Consider the following 18,575-nt stretch of genomic DNA (forward strand, 5'->3'; position numbering starts at 1 on the left):
GATTAGGGTTCTATTTTCTAGAATTTTAAAATATGCAATCTTGGGGTACCTGGATGGATCAGCCTATTGACCATCTGACTCTTGATCCCAGATCAGGTCAAGATCTCACGGTTCGTGAGACCAAACCCCACATCAGGCTCTGTGTTGAAAGCATGGAGCCTGCTTGGGATTGTCTACCTCTCTCTGCCCTTCTCCCACTCTTGCTCTTACTCTCTCAAAATAAATAAACTTTAAAAATAAATAAGGGGCGCCTGGGTGGTTCAGTCATTTAAGCGTCTGACTTCTGCTCAGGTCATGATCTCACAGTTTTTGAGTTCAAGCCCTGCGTCCGGCTCTGTGCTGACAGCTGAGATTTGGATTCTGTCTCCTTCTCTCTCTGCACCTCCCTACTTGGGTTCTGTCTCTCAAAAATAAATTAAAATGTTAAATAAATAAATAAGCAAACAATCTTTTTGTCTAACTTTTTTCATTGAACATAATTATTTTCAATTCATGCGTATCGTTTAAATGCCATTTGAAGTTTTGCGGGATTTTTTTTTTTTTTTTTTTTTTTCCAGAGAGAGAAGATGGGAGGGGCAGAGAGAGAGACAGAGAGACAGAGAGAATGAATCTCAAGTAGTCTGTACACTGACAGTGCAGAGCCCAATGTGGGGCTAAAACCCATGAACCCTGAGATCACCTGAGCCCAAATCAAGAGTCGGATACTTAACCAACTGAGCCACTGAGGCACCCTCCACCTTTTGATGTTTTAAGGCACCCAGAATAAAATTTTTTGAAACCTTAACTGACATTATTGAAAGGTAGGCTCTTTTCACATTTTCAAAGTGGGGCATGAGTGTTTAAAGGCTGAAAAGTTGATATAATGAGATAATGTAACTGCAGGAAATATTTCTCAAAGACTTTTATAATACATATTAACTCTAAATGTCTCAGAACTCTGAAATACTGGATAAAAATCAGATTGCCCTCACAAATTAAAACTATGATAGGGGCAGAGCAGGCAGTAGGTGTTCACTTTCTAGAAAAACAAATAAAAAGTGCTGAATAGATTACTGCTTGAACAAGAAGAGCTTACACCCTATTTCAAGGTAGTATCTTGAAGAGTACCAAGGAATCTATTTTTGCCTCAACTCTATCTACCATGTAAGATTCTGTAAGACACAGAGAAAAGCAATAAAGGAATAACTCTGTGAAATGCAATGACAGAGAAGATCTAAAGCCATAAATATTTTAGTTCAAATCAAATTAGAACCACCATTAATCACTAACATCCTATCTGACCCTGGCAGAAAACAGAAAATTAAATTCTTTCCTCCCTCTTTTTTTAAAAAAAAGGACTTGAGGGGCGCCTGGGTGGCGCAGTCGGTTAATCGTCCGACTTCAGCCAGGTCACGATCTCGCGGTCCGTGAGTTCGAGCCCCGCGTCAGGCTCTGGGCTGATGGCTCGGAGCCTGGAGCCTGTTTCCGATTCTGTGACTCCCTCTCTCTCTGCCCCTCCCCCGTTCATGCTCTGTCTCTCTCTGTCCCAAAAATAAATAAAAAACGTTGAAAAAAAAAATTTAAAAAAAAAAGGACTTGACTGGCTGGCAGTAAAACATGTGACTTTTGATCTTGAGGTCATGAGTTCAAGCATCATGTTCGGTGTAGAGGTTACTTTAAAATAAAAATACTATCTTTGTGCGCATCTGTCTGGCTCAGTGAGTTAAGCATCCAACTCTTGGTTTCACCTCAGGTCATGACTGACACTGCAGCAGCCCGCTGGGAGCACAGAGCCTGCTGGGGATTTTGTCTCCCTCTCTCTGCCCCTCACCTGCTCATTCTCTGTATCTCTCTCTCAAAAATAAATAAACATTTAAATAAAATAAAATAGTTTAAAGAAAGTATTATGTAAAATGGAAGCATTCTCAGATTTCAAAAGACACAAGCCGTAATTTAATATTTAGGAAAAGAAAAAGACTAGAAGGAAATATGTAAAAATTATTTAAAGTGGATGCGGCTTTGAGCCCCATGCTGGGCAAAGCTTACTTAAAAGAAAATTTTAAAAAGGAGAAGGAAGGGAAAGGTTAATAATTCAAGTAATTTTAGATTGGCACCTTAGATTACTCATGTTTCAATAACCATTATTTTTTTTTTTAATAGAGAGAGAGAGAGAGAGAGAGAGAGAGAGAGCGAGCGCGTGCGCACACAAACGAGCATGAGCAGGGGAGGGGCAAAGAGAGGGAGACACAAAATCTGAAGCAGGCTCCAGGCTTCTGTCAGCACACAACCTGACAAGGGCAAGCCCACGAACCATGAGATCATGAGCTGAACCAACTCAATGAGCCACACAGGCACCCCTGTTTTTTTAATTTTTTAGATCGGTATCAAGCCCCGTGTGGAGCTCTGTGCTGATAGCACAGAGCAGGCTTGGGATTCTCTTTCTCTAACCGCCTCCCTGCCGCCCTGCCAAAATAATATAAGTAAACTCTTTAAATAAATAAATAAATAAATATCAATAAATAAAATTTTAAAGATATACTTGTGAGTACAGACTGTTAAGACAGGGAAAAATAATCTCAACAATTTCAAAGACTGGGTCACTTTATATTAAAGATCGATACTTATAGGGCCTTTACTCTCCATCATGATGTCTGCTCTACCAGTCTATCACATACATACATGTTCTGGACCTTGAGGGTCAAACAGAAAAATGATATAAAATATGGTATAGGGCTATTAGTTCAGTTACATTTTTTAAAATTAAATCTTTTTTTATCAAAGAGCATGTTATGCTGAGCCCAGAGTTATAGATCAACACTGAGAAGCTAGTGTAGTACACTCAAAAATGGTTATCAAATAAATGAATATAAAAAGCTAGTCTAGTTTTAAGAAGAAGGGGTTGGGCCTAGAACCAGAATCAGTTAATTTCAACTGTGACCAAAACACTATCTCCTTTAATTAAAATGTTATAAAAAATAAACATTCACAGGCCAGGGCAATAGTTATCAGAACAAAACAGGGGCTCCTGGGTGGTTAAGCGTCTGACTTTGGCTCAGGTCATGATCTCACAGCTCCTGAGTTCAAGCTCTGCATTGGGTTCTGTGCTGACAGCTCAGACCTGGAGCCTGCTTTGGATTCTGTGTCTCCCTCTCTCTCTGCTCCTCCTTTGTTCGTGCTCGGTCTCTGTTTCTCTCTCAAAAATAAATGAACATTAAAAAAATTTAAAAACAGGGGTGCCTGGGTGGCTCACTTGGTTAAGCATCCAACTTCGGCTCAGGTCATGATCTCACCGTCCATGAGTTCGAGCCCCGCGTCGGGCTCTGTGATGACAGCTCGGAGCCTGGAGCCTACTTCAGATTCTGTGTCTCCCTCTCTCTGACCCTCCCCCTGTTCACGTTCTGTCGCTCTCTGTCTCAAAAATAAACACTGGGGCGCCTGGGTGGCTCAGTCGGTTGGGCGTTTGACTTCAGCTCAGGTCACGATCTCGCAGTCCGTGAGTTCGAGCCCCACATCGGGCTCTGGGCTGATGGCTCAGAGCCTGGAGCCTGCTTTAGATTCTGTGTCTCCCTCTCTCTCTGCCCCTCCCCCATTCATGCTGTGTCTCTCTCTGTCTCAAAAATAAATGAACATTAAAAAAATTTTTTTTTTAAAATAAACATTAAAAAAATTTTTTTTAACATTTAAAAACAAAAGATAAGCTAAAAAATGATTTTTAGGCCTACTTAACACCTGATCTTTTTTTTTTTAAGTTTATGTTTTAGTAATCTCTACACCTAATATGGGGACCGAACTCATGACCCCCAGTTCAAGAGTCCCATGTTCTTCAGACTGAGCCAGTCAGGCATCCCTAACACCTTGTCAATTTTTGTTAGTCAGTCAGTCAGTCTGTCTGTCTGTCTGTCTGTCTATCTATCTATCTATCTATCTGCAGGGCAGGCAGGTGAACATGAGCAGGGGAGGGGCAGAGTGAGAGAGGCAGAGAGAGAATTCCCAGCAGGCTCCTCACTGTCAGCACAGAGCCCTACAGCAGGACTGGATCTCACAAACCATGAGATCATGACCTGAATCAAAACCAAATTTCTTAAAAATCTTAAAAACACGATAATCACATGTCTGAAAAAGAGCCATGGGCAACTACAAGATGTTTCCAGCTTTTTCAAAGAATGCATGCCCTTACCAGAAAACAAGAGGAAGACAGATCTAATCTGATGCTAAATACTTACATCTTCAGTCCAGTCGTCTGTTGTCCACTCTTCCACCGAATTCTTCCAGGCCCCTGCTGACAATAATCATAGTTTACATCACAAAGTCAAATATCATCTCACTCCAACTAATTCTCTATCGTATACTGTATAAAATGTGTCATAAATCTTATTAGTAATTTAGTTTACAATCTAATATGAAGCTCCTGATCTATTCTCAATAAAATGCCATGTAGTCAAATTCAACTTAGCTAGATACTATCCACATAAACTGAAAGCAAAGTCTCACACTAATTTTGCTTCAGTGTAGATCATATCCAAGCAATTCTGCCATGATTAATAAAGTATGAGCATAGCACAAATACACATATTTAACCATGAGAGCCTTATGATATGTAACATTTAAAACAGAGCAAAATTCATTATGAAGCTGGCTTGGCTGGATCTTAATTTCAGGTAGATTACTGAACTACTGAATTTATAGATGCATCCTCTTTGTAAGATATTAAAGGGGTGCCTGGGATGGCTCAGTAGAAAGTGTTCAACTCGGATTCAGCTCAGGCCATGATCTCACGGTCCTGGGTTGGAGACCCATGTCAGGCTCAACGCTAAGAGTGCAGAGCCTACTTGGAATTCTTCCTCTCTCTCTCTCTCTCTCTCTCTCTCTCTCTCTCTCTCTCTCTCTCTCTCTCTCTCTCTCTCTCTGCCCCTCCCCTGCTCATGCTTTCTCTATCAAAATAAATAAACTTAAAAAAGATATTAGGTCCATTCTATGGTTCCCTAATTAGATCTCCAGCAAAGCTGAGCATTAGTCCTGCTCACATAAATTCTGGTGCTATATACTAATTGCTGATGAGCAGATGCAGAAGATCTGCTCAAACAATTCTTACAGAATAAATATTTAAAGAGAAGCATTTGTATTCAGAAATGCTGACTTACATGCAAATACATACGTGCAAAAATCAGAGAAAATGATTTCATAAGAAAATACACAAAGATATCAACTATAACTACCCCCAGGAAGTAAGACTGTGCATGTTTTCACTCCTTCAACAGGGAAGAAATGAGCTGAGCATCTGACCTACAATGAGGTTTGTGTATGCAAAGGACAAAAGGAAGAGAAGAAGTGGAAAACAATTGAGAAAAGGGCAGGTAACCAGATCTAACTTCCTTAGAACTAGGTCTATAACCTAATAACCAACTGTTTCATGAATAAACAGAAGGTGTTACCTATGAAAAGAGTCCTTCCTAATGGAATTCTTTCAGGTGGATGTCCCTAGTTTAGGACTGGTTATGGCAAACATAGAATTGATGAATGTATGCAGTCTGGCGCTCTGTAAAATGTCCCCTAAGATATGCTACTATATAGGAGATATTTCAAACCTAAAAAACATTCCCTCCTGTGTGAGAACCCTACACACATCACTGAGAGATGTCATCTATCATCATGGATCATGGGACATATACATTAAAGGAAGGAAGAACATGGATACAGGCACTGTTTGTTCTTCTGTGCCTCTCAACTGCATGTATCCTTGAAATAATCATAAACATTAATGCAGAATGTTCTGAACTGACAGTGTGATCCTTTCTACTGGTTCACTCATCATACCTTTTAATGGTTTCCACAACTTTTCCAGAAATATCATAAAACAATTAGGAATTTAAGTGGACCCAAATATCTCTTTGAATTAAAACTTTTTTTAAGGTTTTTCTTTTTGATAGAGACAAAGAGAGTGTGAGTGGGGGAGGGTCACAGAGAGAGGGAGACGCAGAATCCAAAGCAGACTCTAGGCTCCAAGCTCCAAGCTGTCAGCACAGAGTCTGATGTGAGGCTCAAACCCACAAACCACGAGCTTATGATCTGAGCCGAAGTCAAAAGCGCAACTGATTGAACCACCCATGCACTCCCAATTCAAACAGCCTCTCAAAACTAGGAAGAGGTCCTAGTTTAAGTGAAAAAATACGAGTTGCAATTAGTCCCAGTCAGAAATCAGTAGTGAAAAGTTGTTCTCTAGACCTCTGCCTAGGCTTCTTAGAGATCACCCTGTACACAAAGCTAAATATATCTAAGGCAAACCATCTACCTACTCTCCACTCTTATATTCCTTCTGCAATGTGATTTTCTTCAAGGCACTGATACATAATCCCCAATGTTTTAATAGCGTCAAGACTTTTCTCTAAGTAGATATATAGTTTTAAAAACTCACAACTAGGGGCGCCTGGGTGGCTTGGTCGGTTAAGCGTCCAACTTTGGCTCAGGTCATGATCTCCAGGCCTATGAGTTCAAGCCCCGAGTCGTACTCTGTGCTGATAGTTCAGAGCCTGGAGCCCGTCTGGATTCTGTGTCTCCCCTCTCCCCCTCTCTCTGCACCTCCCCCGTTCCCACTCTTTCTCTCTCAAAAATAAACAAACATTAAAATAATTTTTTTTTAACTCACAACGAGACTAACTTAAAGGGCAGCCAGTATACAGTGTTCCTGGTGCTACCTTGATCCAACCTACCCTATGGTTAATGCTGTCAAATTTATCATAGGAGACAGTACTCTAAAGATTAAGGAATCCTACAAAAAGCAGGGGTTCAACGTAAGCAGTTTTAGGAGCATTCTAATCAAGAAAAAACAACTGCAGAGGCTCGAAAATCACTCCTAAAACATTCATCTTCAAGGCCTTTAAGACTCTTAGTAGGAAACAATTTATGGTGGAATTTTTCTCGGAAACCCTTCATCATCAATCATCAACCAACCAATACTGGGTTAAAAGCCTACATGTTTGGGGCGCCTGGGTGGCTCAGCCGTCCACCTCTTGATTTTGGCTCAGGTCATGATCTCAGGATTCATGATTTCAAGTCCTTCATCAGGCTCCATGCTGGCAGTGTGGGGCCTGCTTCACATTAACACTTTCTCCTCTCTTTGCCCCTCCCCTGCTCAAGCTTTCACTCTCTCAAAATAAATAAATAAAAACTGGGGGGAAAAAAAAAAAAAGACTACATGTTTAGCATGATGTTAAATACCAAAGCCCTATTTCACTGGAAAGACAAAAATGTTGTGGGTGATCATGGTGTATATTTTTAAACAATAAATCACACACAGCTGATTAATAATTAGAAATGTGGAGGACAAAAAAAAGTTAATGAAAGCTAGAAAGGGAAGAGAAAGTTTATGGGGAAAATAAAGTATAGCAAAACTCTTAAAAGTTGGGGGGGTGCCTGGCTGGGTCAGTTGGAAGAACATGCAACTCTTGATCTTGGGGTTAAGTTCAAGTTCCACGTGTGATATAGAAATTACTTTAAAATAAAATGTTGGGGCGCCTGGGTGGCGCAGTCGGTTAAGTGTCCGACTTCAGCCAGGTCACGATCTCGCGGTCCGTGAGTTCGAGCCCCGCGTCAGGCTCTGGGCTGATGGCTCAGAGCCTGGAGCCTGTTTCCGATTCTGTGTCTCCCTCTCTCTCTGCCCCTCCCCCGTTCATGCTCTGTCTCTGTCCCAAAAATAAATAAAAAACGTTGAAAAATAAAATTAAAATAATAAAATAAAATAAAATAAAATAAAATAAAATAAAATAAAATAAAATAAAATAAAATAAAATAAAATAAAATGTTAAAAAAAAATCAGGGCAGCTGGCAAGGCTCAGTTGGTTGAGCATCCAACTCCTGATTTCAGCTAAGGTCATGATCTCACAGTCTAAGAGATCAAGCACGTGTTGGGCTCCATGATGACATTTCTGAGCCTGCTTGCAATTTTCTCTCTCTCTCTCTCACTCTGTCCCTCCCCCACTCTCCCTCTCACTCAAAATAAATAAAAACTTAACAAATCCTGAAAGCTGGAAAACAGCTGGGAAGATCCATCAATTGGTCAATCAATGTAGATTGAGAAGGGATACTCCAAAGGAGAAAAACAATGACGAGGCATTACAAAACCCTCTATATAAAACATCGAAAGTATCCTGAAATTTACAAAATACTGGGGCACCGGGTGGCTCAGCTGGTTAAGCATCCAACTGTGGGTTTCGGCTCAGGTCATGATCTCACGGTTTCATGGGTTCTAGTGCCACATCAGGCTCTACGCTCATGGTGCAGTCTACTTGGGATTCTCTCTCGCCCTCTCTCTCTCTGCCCCTCCCCAACTCACACTGCCTCTCTCTCAAAAAGAAACTTAAAAGTTTACAAAATATTTTTCCAAAAATTGTTGTGATAAAATACTCATAAAATTTACTATTGTGATCATTTTTAAATGTCCAATTCAGTGGTATTCAGTTAAAGCACACTTTCATATATGTATATGTAAAGAGACTGGCCTAACACTTAGAAGGGTCTTATGAAAATAATCACAAATTTAGACATGGAGATTATAGTTAGAATGAGTACATTTAATAAGAAGACAATATACGTAGTCACAACCAAGTGCAACAAGTGGTTATGTCAGACCACAGAGAAGGCAACCCCTTATCAGAAACCAGGGCCAGGGTGCCTGGGTGGCTCAGTCAGTTAAGTTTCTGACTTCGGCTCAGGTCTTGATCTCACAGTTTGAGAGACTGAGCCCTGGGTCAGGCTCTGTGCTGACAGTGCAGAGCCTGCTTGGGATCCTCTCTTCCTCTCTCTCTCTGCCCCTCCCCTGCTTGTGCTCACTCGCTCTCTCTCTCAAAAATAAATAAGCTAAAAACCCACCCTAAATATACAGACTATAAAAATTACAAGACATTACATGTAAAACAATACAGGCTCTGATCCTAATACTATTGTGAAATATTAGGCTTTTACAGTAAGACTTTCTTCCCCATTACTCACCTATAAACCTACACCTCAAACGTGGGAAAACATCAATGATATTGATTTATTTTCAGCTTAAAACAATAAATTTGAGGTGCATGCTTTATGTTGCATTTAACTTGATGTTAGCATTCTATCAAAAGCACATTAAGGTAGCCATGTAGGAAAAACGAGATAAAAATCTGTGCTGCCTTGAAGGCCAATCTGTAAAACAATTCCATAATCAAAAGTTGGTATTTAAGGGGCACGCGGGTGGCTGAGTTGGTTCATCACCCGACTTCAGCTCAGGTCATGATATAGTGCTTGGGTTCCAGCTCCATATCCAGCTTTGCACTGACAGCATGGAGCCTGCTTCAGATTCTCTGTCTCCCTCTCTCTGCCCCTCCCCCACTCACATTTTTTCTCTCAAAAATAAACATTAAAAAACATTTAAGTTGATATTTAATCAAGCAGGTGTAAAAATATAGTTTTTACAAATATTCACTTGATGAATTCTACTTAACTAGCCTTGATTAAAAAGGCAGACACTGTAAGCATTTTGAAAGATTCTTTTTATTTCAACTAAGTTCTATGTCCAACAGGCAGCTTGAACTTACAGCCCCAAGATCAAAAGTTGCATGTTGTACTAACTGAGCCAGACAGCCACCCCGAAGATTTTTAACTAAAGAATTAAGAAAACCATACCTTTGAGTCCATAGGAATTTTTGTGTGGCAGATCCTGAGCTACATTATGAGCATTTGATGCCAGTTCTGCAGATCAATGTAAAATGGAAGGTTTTCACATATCAAAATAATGAAGGTGTTCATCAGAAGAGAAACTGTTTAGCAACTTAACAAAATTAAAGCATCAAAGCTGATCTAGGCTGTGCATCCGAGGAGAGGGAAACGTACTGCAATCAATACTGTGACAGCCCGGGGCACCTGAGTGACTCAGTTGGTTGAGCGTCCAACTTCGGCTCAGGTCATGATCTCACAGTTTGTGGGTTCAAGCCCCACATCAGGCTCTGTGCTGACAGCTCGGAGCCTGAAGTCTGCTTCGGATTCTGTGCCTCCCTCTCTCTGCCCCTCCCCCACTCCCACTGTCTCTTTCAAAAATGAATAAACGTTAAAAAAATAAAAATAAAGAAAATACTGTGACAGCCCACTGTACCTCAACTATAAATCCTATTAGCCAGACGGCCTTTGAACATTCAATTGCATCAACTACACTTGTTCTCATCCCCATGTTCACCAAACTCCCTTCCCACTTGTTAAAACCATTACAATGTTTTACAAATATGTTTAGTATGTTTCGACTTATAAATCATTATTGTAACTATCCTTCAGTCATTCCATTTTCCATAATGGAGGGTCTGCCTCTAAAGAATGGATTTGATTACAATCCTGTCAAGTCATGTTCCTGAGCCTATAATTATGGTTGAGGTCCACACGCAGAACTGTATGTTTCCAACAAGAAAATGCCATTCTGTGAGGCCCCTAGAGAAACAGCGCCAGCACTCTTATCAACTGACATCCTTTAACTGTATTCTGCATTAAACACATTTCCTTGTTTTTCAGCAAGGAATCTACTACTCTAAATGTGAATCGGGGGAAGAAGGGGGAAGAAGGGGAAAGAGAGGAGCCCAGAGAAGACAGGTGAAGGGAAAAGAAGAGGATGTGGAGAGAAAAAAGAAAAGTTAACAGTTAAACAACTAATTCAACATTGTTTCAAAACCTGATTTAAAAATCAGTAAGAGTTATGAATAAAACCACTTAAAAATACCATGCACAGTTTTCTGTATGGATGTGTTTTCTTTCCTTTTCCATAAAAAATAAGGGCTGGAATTTTAAGATGGGTATTATCTCAACTTTGTTGATCTTTTTCAAAATTCGTATGGGTTATACGCCAGTATCTGTACTCTTCTATAAAAACTTTAAAATCAGGGAGACTGGCTGGCTTGGCTCAGCCGGAAGCACAGGTAACTTTGATCTCAGGGTTTTAAGTTCAAGCTCTAGACTGGGTATAGAGACTTCTTCTAAAAAAATTTTTTTACGGTTTTTTTAAAAAATTTTTTTTTAACATTTAATTTTTTTGAGACAGAGAGAGGCAGAGCATGAACGGGGGAGGGTCAGAGAGAGGGAGACACAGAATCCGAAACCGGCTCCAGGCTCCAAGCTGTCGGCACAGAGCCTGACGCAGGGCTCGAACTCACAGACCGTGAGATCATGACCCAGGCCGAAGTCGGATGCTCATCCGACTGAGCCACCCAGGAGCCCCTAACGTATTTTATTTTGGAGAGAGAGAGAGGGAGACAGAATCCGAAGCAGGCTCCACGCTCTGAGCTGTCAGCACAGAGCCCAACGTGGGGCTCAAATCCATGAACTACAAGATCATTACCTGAGCCCAAGTCGGATGCCTAACCAACTGAGCCATCCAGGCACCCACCCCTAGGTGTAGAGATTTCTTAAAAACTTAAAACAAAATACAAATTTCTTTAAATAAAAATTTAAAAAATTTTTTTAAATATTTATTTGAGGGAAACAGAGCATGAGTCAGGGAGGAGCAGAGAGAGAGGGAGACACAGAATCTGAAACAAGCGAACTCACAAACCGCCAAGATCATGAACTGAGCCAAAGTCGGACATTTAACCAACTGAGCCACCCAGGCACCCTAAAATGAAAATTTTTAAATCAAATTTTCAATTTACACCAAAAAAATATCTGCTAGGATTCTGATTAAACATACACTTCACGTAAACATCAATTTGAGGAAAAATATAACTTTTTAATAACATACTGAATCTTCAGTTCATAAGTACTGAGTATCTCTCTCTCCATTTTGGGGTCTTGGTATTTCTCATCAGGTTGCATAATTTGCAGCATACAAATACTAGACATACTTTATCAGATTTAATATAAATATCGCATGTTTTTGTATGAACTATAAATGGTACCTTTTTTTCCTTTTTAATTATTTGCAATTGTTGACGGCTCATACAGAAAGTCTTGATTTTAGGGTTGGTTACACAACTACATGCATTTGTTAGAATTCACCTACTTATAGCCCTTCAAAAGGGTAAATATTACTGCATATAAAACATATCTCAATAAACCTGACATTTAAAAAAAATCAGCAAGGAAAATTTTCATGAGGTAGACTACCATTAGTAAGTCCAAAGAGAGTCAGTAAAAACTAAGTTTCACAACAACCAGACATGAAATATATAAACACGGTATATTCTTTCCATTCATTTCTTCTTAAAACATATATATACAAATATGTATATGTGTGTATACACACACACACACATATATATACATATTCACACATATATATAATTTTTTTTTTTTTTAATTTTACAAGAGGGAGAGAGAAAGAAAGAATGAGAATCTTAAGCAGGCTGCAGGCTCCAGGTTCAGCGTGCAGCCAAGGCACAACTGTGGGATCAAAAACTTGAACCCAAATCAGAAGACCAACTTTCAACTGATTGAGCTTCAATTTTATATTTTAAAATAAAATTTTATATTTTACGTTTTCACAGGTAGAAGGCTGATGATCTGGCATATCATTACACTGCCAGGCATTTGAAATTTTTTGAGGCTACAGATTTTTTTTTTCCATTTTCTCTCTGTTGATGGTCTATAGAAATATATCTATTGAACTTCTATCTAGCACCTTTTAAAACTCCCTTATTAATTTTAATATTTTATCTATAGATTTTTATATCATTTCAAGAAATGACAGGTTTTTACTCTTTCCAACCCTTCGACTTTTTGAGTCCTTATTGCAATGATTAGGACCTCTAGTACATTGGTATATAGAAAGAGTAAGAGGAAGCCCCTTTACCTCCTTCCAGAGAAAAAACATTCAACATATCACCATTTACTGTAATGCCTGCTGTATGTTTTGTAGATATCCCCTGTCTAAGATTTCTTTCTATTCCAGATTTGCCGGTTTTTTAAAAAATCAGAAATGGAGGTTAGGTTTTGTCAAATGCATTTCTTTAATAAGGAATTTTAAGCTTTAATCGGTTAAAAGTATAAGTAATTATTTTTGTTATTGAGATATAACTCACACAAGCGTACAATCCATCCTCTTAAAGTACACATTTGAATAATGTCTAGTATATTCACAAGTTATGAAACAATCATGACTATTCCAGAATTTTAAAAAAAAATTGTTTTTAACATTTATTCATTCTTGAGGGATGGAGACAGAGCACAGGCAGGGGTGGGGCAGAGAGGCGGAGACACAGAATCCGAAGCAGGATCCAGCCCAACACAAACCACTCACAAACTGTGAGATCATGACCTGAGCCGAAGTCTGACGCTCAACCAACTGAGTCATCCAGGCATCCCCTATTCCAAAATATTTTCATGACTCCAAGAAGAAATCTTTTTATTTTTAAGATTTTATTTTTAAGTAATCTCTATACTCAACATGTGGCTCAAACTTACAACTCTAGAGATCGAGTCACATGCTCTACTGAAAGAGCCAGCCAAGCGCCCCATTCCAGGCAGAAATCTTGAAACCATTAGTAGTCATTCCCCATTTTTCCCCAAATGTTTCCAACCCTCAGCAACCAACAATCTACTGCTTTTTTTTTTTTCCCCCTGATCTGGACATTTCCTACAAGTGAAATCATATACTGTAAAATATGTGATCCTTTATAACTGACTTCCTTCATTAAGCATGATTTTTTTTTCAAGTTAGTTAATTAATAACATACAGTGCAGTCCTAGCTTCAAGAGTAGAACGGAGTGATTCATCTCATATATGACACTCACTGCTCATCCCAAAAGTGCCCTCCTTAATACCCATCACACATTTAACTCACCACCATCACCACCCACCGCCACAAACCCTCAGTTTGTTCTCTGTATGGTTTGGGGTGCCTGGGTGGTTCAGCCAGTAAGGCATCCGACTTCAGCTCAGGTCCTAACCTCACGGTTTGTGGGTTTGAGCCCCACATCGGGCTCTGTGCTGACAGCTCAGAGCCCGGAGCCTGCTTCAGATTCTGTGTCTCTCTCTCTCTCTGCCCCTCCCCTGCTCACAACACCCTGTCTCTGTCTCTCAAAAATGAATAAACGTTAAAAAATATTTAATTACAAAAAGAGTCTCTTATGCTTTGCCTCCGTTTTTATCTTATTTTTCCGTCCCTTCCCCTATGTTCATCTGTTAACCTTCTCAAATTCCACGAGTGAAATCCTATCTGTCTCATTTCGCTTAGCATAACAGCCTCCAGTTACGTCCATGTTGTTGCAAATGGCAAGATTTTACTTTTTCATCATGAAGTAGTATTCCATTGTACTACACTCCATGTAGTATTCAATTCCATACATTCCACTGTGTGTGTATACATATATATACACACATATATACACACACACGTGTGTATATATGTGTGTATATATATATATATCACATACATATATGTGATATATATGATACATATATGATATATCGTATATATGATAATATACCATATATGCTATATCATGTGTATATATACATATCATACATATATATGACCATATATCATACATACATACATATATATACATGTGTGTATATATGTATACACACACATATACATATATATACACACCACATCTTAATCCATTTATCAGTTGATGGACATTTGGGCTCTCAGCATGTTTTTAAGATTCATTCATGTTGCAGCATACATCAGCACTTCATTCCTTTGTACGGTAGAATGAATATTCCATTGTATGGATGATACACAACAATTTACTCCTCCATTCATCCACTGAAAGGCATTTGGTTTGTTTCTACATTTCGGCCATTATGAATTATGCCTCTACGAACATCTGTATACAAGGTTTTATGTAAAGCCGTGTCTTCCATTCTCTTGAGTACAGGTATCTGGGAGATGACTGATTTTTTAATGTGAAAGAACCATGATTACCAAGTATAAATTTAACATGGTCATGATGGATTATTCTTTTCTATCTTACTGAATGGTTTTCCATTATTTTGGCTTAAGATTTCTACATTTTTGCTGAAGAGTGAGATTAGTCTGTAATTTCAAATGTTAGCACAAAATTTACTGACATGAAGTATACTTTAATGCCTGATATTAATTACAATTGTGATTATATTAAACCATCAATTATACATAATATATACTTTAATTATAACTATAATTAATATCAATATCCCTTTTCTCATTCCTATAACCAATTATGTATGCTGTTTCTCCTTCCCTTGATCAGTCTCACAGTAAGCTTATCAATTTTACTAGTGTTTTCAAATAACCATTTTTATACCTTTTGTTGATCCTTTCTATAGTATCCTTGATTTCTAGTTCATTGATGGTGTTTCTGTGGTGATGGCACAGTCCTGTTTTTTGACCAGAATCGGTGTTATATGGGTGGTTTGCTTTTAGATTATTTATTGAACTACACTTTTATATTTTCAGTTATAATTCATGAATTGCCAAATTATGTTTTTATAAATATAACTGCAGTAGTTAATGATGTATTATCATGAACAAATCCTAAAAGCTCCAATTAACACGTATTTGTCCATGAATTTCCAAAAAGAAATAATCCAAAAACATCAGGATACAGAAAAAAATCTACAAAAGCAATTGATGCCCAAACCTACTAGTCACCTACCACTCTATCTGGCCAAATTTGTGTCCATTATCAGGAATGATACTTTTCAGTAACAAACCTTCCCGTAAGAAATTACATATATCCCTGACACACTTAGATTTGAGTGTGAATTTGTACTGACTTACACAGATTGATAAAAGCCTCTTTCTCAGAGTGCACAAGGGAAAAATCAAATACCTTATGGTCAATGAGATTTTTAAATGAGACCTTGGAGGTAAGAACCAGCTAATAGTCTCAGAGGTAGGACAGCAGCCTGCTTTTCATTCTTCTCCATCAGTACATCTTTGTATGTTAAGAACTCAAACATTTAAAACACATCTTTGACAATAGACACTTACCAGTCCCCTCATCTGCACCATTCTGAGCAGCTTCCCAAACTATTGGCTTTGTCCCACACCCATCTATAGATGGAGAATCTGAATAGTCCGCAGGATTAAATGTCCTTGTGTTTGGAAAAAAAAAAAAAAAAAAAAGAATTAAAGCAAGTGCAACAATTACCAAAATCACAACATTGACCATATATCATCTTCTTCCTCCCCAAATACCCTGTCCTTTTAAAAGCCAATATAATAAAATTCACACTGGGGCAACTGGAACCCCTTAGATGGTCAGCTGACTCAGGTCAGATCTGGATGATTTGGCTCAGATCATGATCTTACAGGTTTGGGCTATGCATTGTCAGCAGAGAGCCTGCCTGGGATTCTCCTCCCTCTGTCTCTGCCCTCTCCCCTCCCTCTCTCAAAAATAGGTAAATAGGGGCAGCGTCTGGGTGGCTCAGTGGGTTAAGCATCTGACTCCTGATTTTGGCTCAGGTGGTGATCTCACTGTTTCTGAGTTTGAACCCTGAGTTGGAGTCTTCACTGGCAGTGCCCCTCCCTCACTCTCTTTCAAAATAAGCTTTAAAAACAGGTAAACAAACATTAAAAAAATTTTTTTCCCTAACTTCACCATCTTTCCCCTATTTAATTATAGCTAACTCTTCTTGACTATCAGGATGTAGATTTTCTAAAAAGCAGAGGTTGCCTAGGGAACCTTCCATATGTTCTTGTATGATGTCCTTATTTCCCTAAGTTGCTGCACTCCACATCCTAAAGCAGATGTGCACAACTATAACTGTATTAGGAAGAATAAGGGTTCTCATGGAAAACTTCCCTTAAAACTAAGACTAGACTTAAACACACACTAAGTGTTTATTTCCCAGAGTAAGAATCCAGATCCTTTTTGTATAAAAACAGTGAATATAAAGAAAATGTTTCAGGGGCGCCTGGGTGGCGCAGTCGGTTAAGCCTCCGACTTCAGCCAGGTCACGATCTCGCGGTCCGTGAGTTCGAGCCCCGCGTCAGGCTCTGGGCCGATGGCTCAGAGCCTGGAGCCTGTTTCCGATTCTGTGTCTCCCTCTCTCTCTGCCCCTCCCCCGTTCATGCTCTGTCTCTCTCTGTCCCAAAAATAAATAAAAAACGTTGAAAAAAAAAAATTAAAAAAAAAAAAAAAGAAAAGAAAATGTTTCATTAAGGTTTTTTTTCCATTAAAATTCTAAACACCCATATTCGGAAGTCTAACTAGGGCCAAATTAATACTATCTCTAAAATTTTCAGAATAAAATTTAAAAATTTTTTCCAGCTTTACTGAGGTATCTGACAAATAAAAAAATCACAAGAGTATTTTTTAATGTAAACTGAAAAAATCACAAAAGAGTTTAAAAAGCTGGTCTGGGCACACACAGTATGTATTCCAGCCAATATGCTCCCTTGTGTATCCATCTTTCCTTTATCCACAATGAGCTCAAGCAGGAAACAGAAATGGCAAGAGGTATCACCTGAAGGCAATGACCCTCCCCTGCTACAGTGCTACCCTGGAGCTAAGGAGAGACAAAAGGGTTTTCCTGGAACCAATTCCCTTCCTTTCTCAACTGTCATCTATATACAGATGGCTTCTATAAGCTTAAAAACTTTTCTTAAAAACCTAAGGGGAGCTAACGCTTTAAAAGAAAAGAAATTTTTTTTAATCTTATTTTTTAATTTTTTTTTTTAACGTTTATTTATTTTTGAGACAGAGAGAGACAGAGTATGAACGGGGGAGTGTCAGAGAGAGAGGGAGACACAGAATCCGAAACAGGCTCCAGGCTCTGAGCAGTCAGCACAGAGCCTGACGCGGGGCTTGAACTCACGGACCGTGAGATCATGACCTGAGTCGAAGTCGGACACTCAACCGACTGAGCCACCCAGGAGCCCCTTAATCTTATTTTTAAGAGAGATACAGAGTGTGAGTGGGGGCGGAACAAAGAGAGAGAGAGACACAGAATCCAAAGCAGGCTCCAGACTCTGAGCTATCAGCACAGAACCCAATGCAGGGCTTGAACTCATGAGGTGAGTTCATGACCTGAAATAAAGTTGGACACTTAATCAACTGAGCCATCCAGGCACCCCAAAGGGGAGCTAACGTTTTAGAAGAAGGAAAAAGTAAAAGAACAACCGGAAATTATGAACAATTGATTATATCACCTGTTTAGTAATAGTATGTTCACTGTTTAGAAAAAAATAAAATAAAAATACTAACATTTTTATATAAACATTGCATTAACTCACCATTCAAGACAATTGCTGGATTTATCAACCTAACTCTTATGCAGTGGTTTTCAATGAGGGGTGATTATGCCCCTCCCCCCCCCACCAGGTAGTATCTGGCAATATCTGAAGATTTTTTTTGATTGTCACAACTTGAGAAAGGATGCTACTGGCATGTAATGGGGAGAGGCCACGGATGTAAAGGATACCCCACTACTTCAACAAACTATTATTCAATCCAAAATGTCAAAAAAAAAAAAAAAAAAAACCAAGGACAGAAAGCCTATTACAATACAATTTTATTTGCATTTCACTTTTTCACAATTTTTTTTTTTTGTGGCACTTAAAAAAATTTTTCTTAGTTTTTATTTGAGAGAGACAGAGAGACAGAGAGAGAGAGAGATGGTGAGATGGTGAGATAGTGAGAGGGGCGGGGAGGGAATA

At 39.0% G+C, this 18,575-nt stretch overlaps 1 protein-coding gene across 6 annotated transcripts in view; it reads right to left on the minus strand.

Annotated features, from left to right (window-relative positions):
* Positions 1-18,575, minus strand: part of UBAP2 (ubiquitin associated protein 2) — a 111,453-nt gene that overhangs the window by 31,977 nt on the left and 60,901 nt on the right. For 3 of the 6 annotated variants that reach the window (XM_053908055.1, XM_053908051.1, XM_053908056.1), the window contains 3 exons: positions 15,906-16,009; positions 9,631-9,696; positions 4,203-4,258 (listed from right to left, as the gene is read on the minus strand). In XM_053908055.1, the coding sequence (XP_053764030.1) occupies positions 4,203-4,258; positions 9,631-9,696; positions 15,906-16,009 (226 nt within the window). The remainder of the gene's footprint in view (positions 1-4,202; positions 4,259-9,630; positions 9,697-15,905; positions 16,010-18,575) is intronic. The other 3 variants (XM_053908052.1, XM_053908054.1, XM_053908053.1) reach the window with 3 other exon arrangements.

Source organism: Panthera pardus, unplaced genomic scaffold, assembly GCF_024362965.1.
Source record: "Panthera pardus isolate Hobbes unplaced genomic scaffold, ASM2436296v1 HiC_scaffold_20, whole genome shotgun sequence".
Taxonomy (NCBI): domain Eukaryota; kingdom Metazoa; phylum Chordata; class Mammalia; order Carnivora; family Felidae; genus Panthera; species Panthera pardus.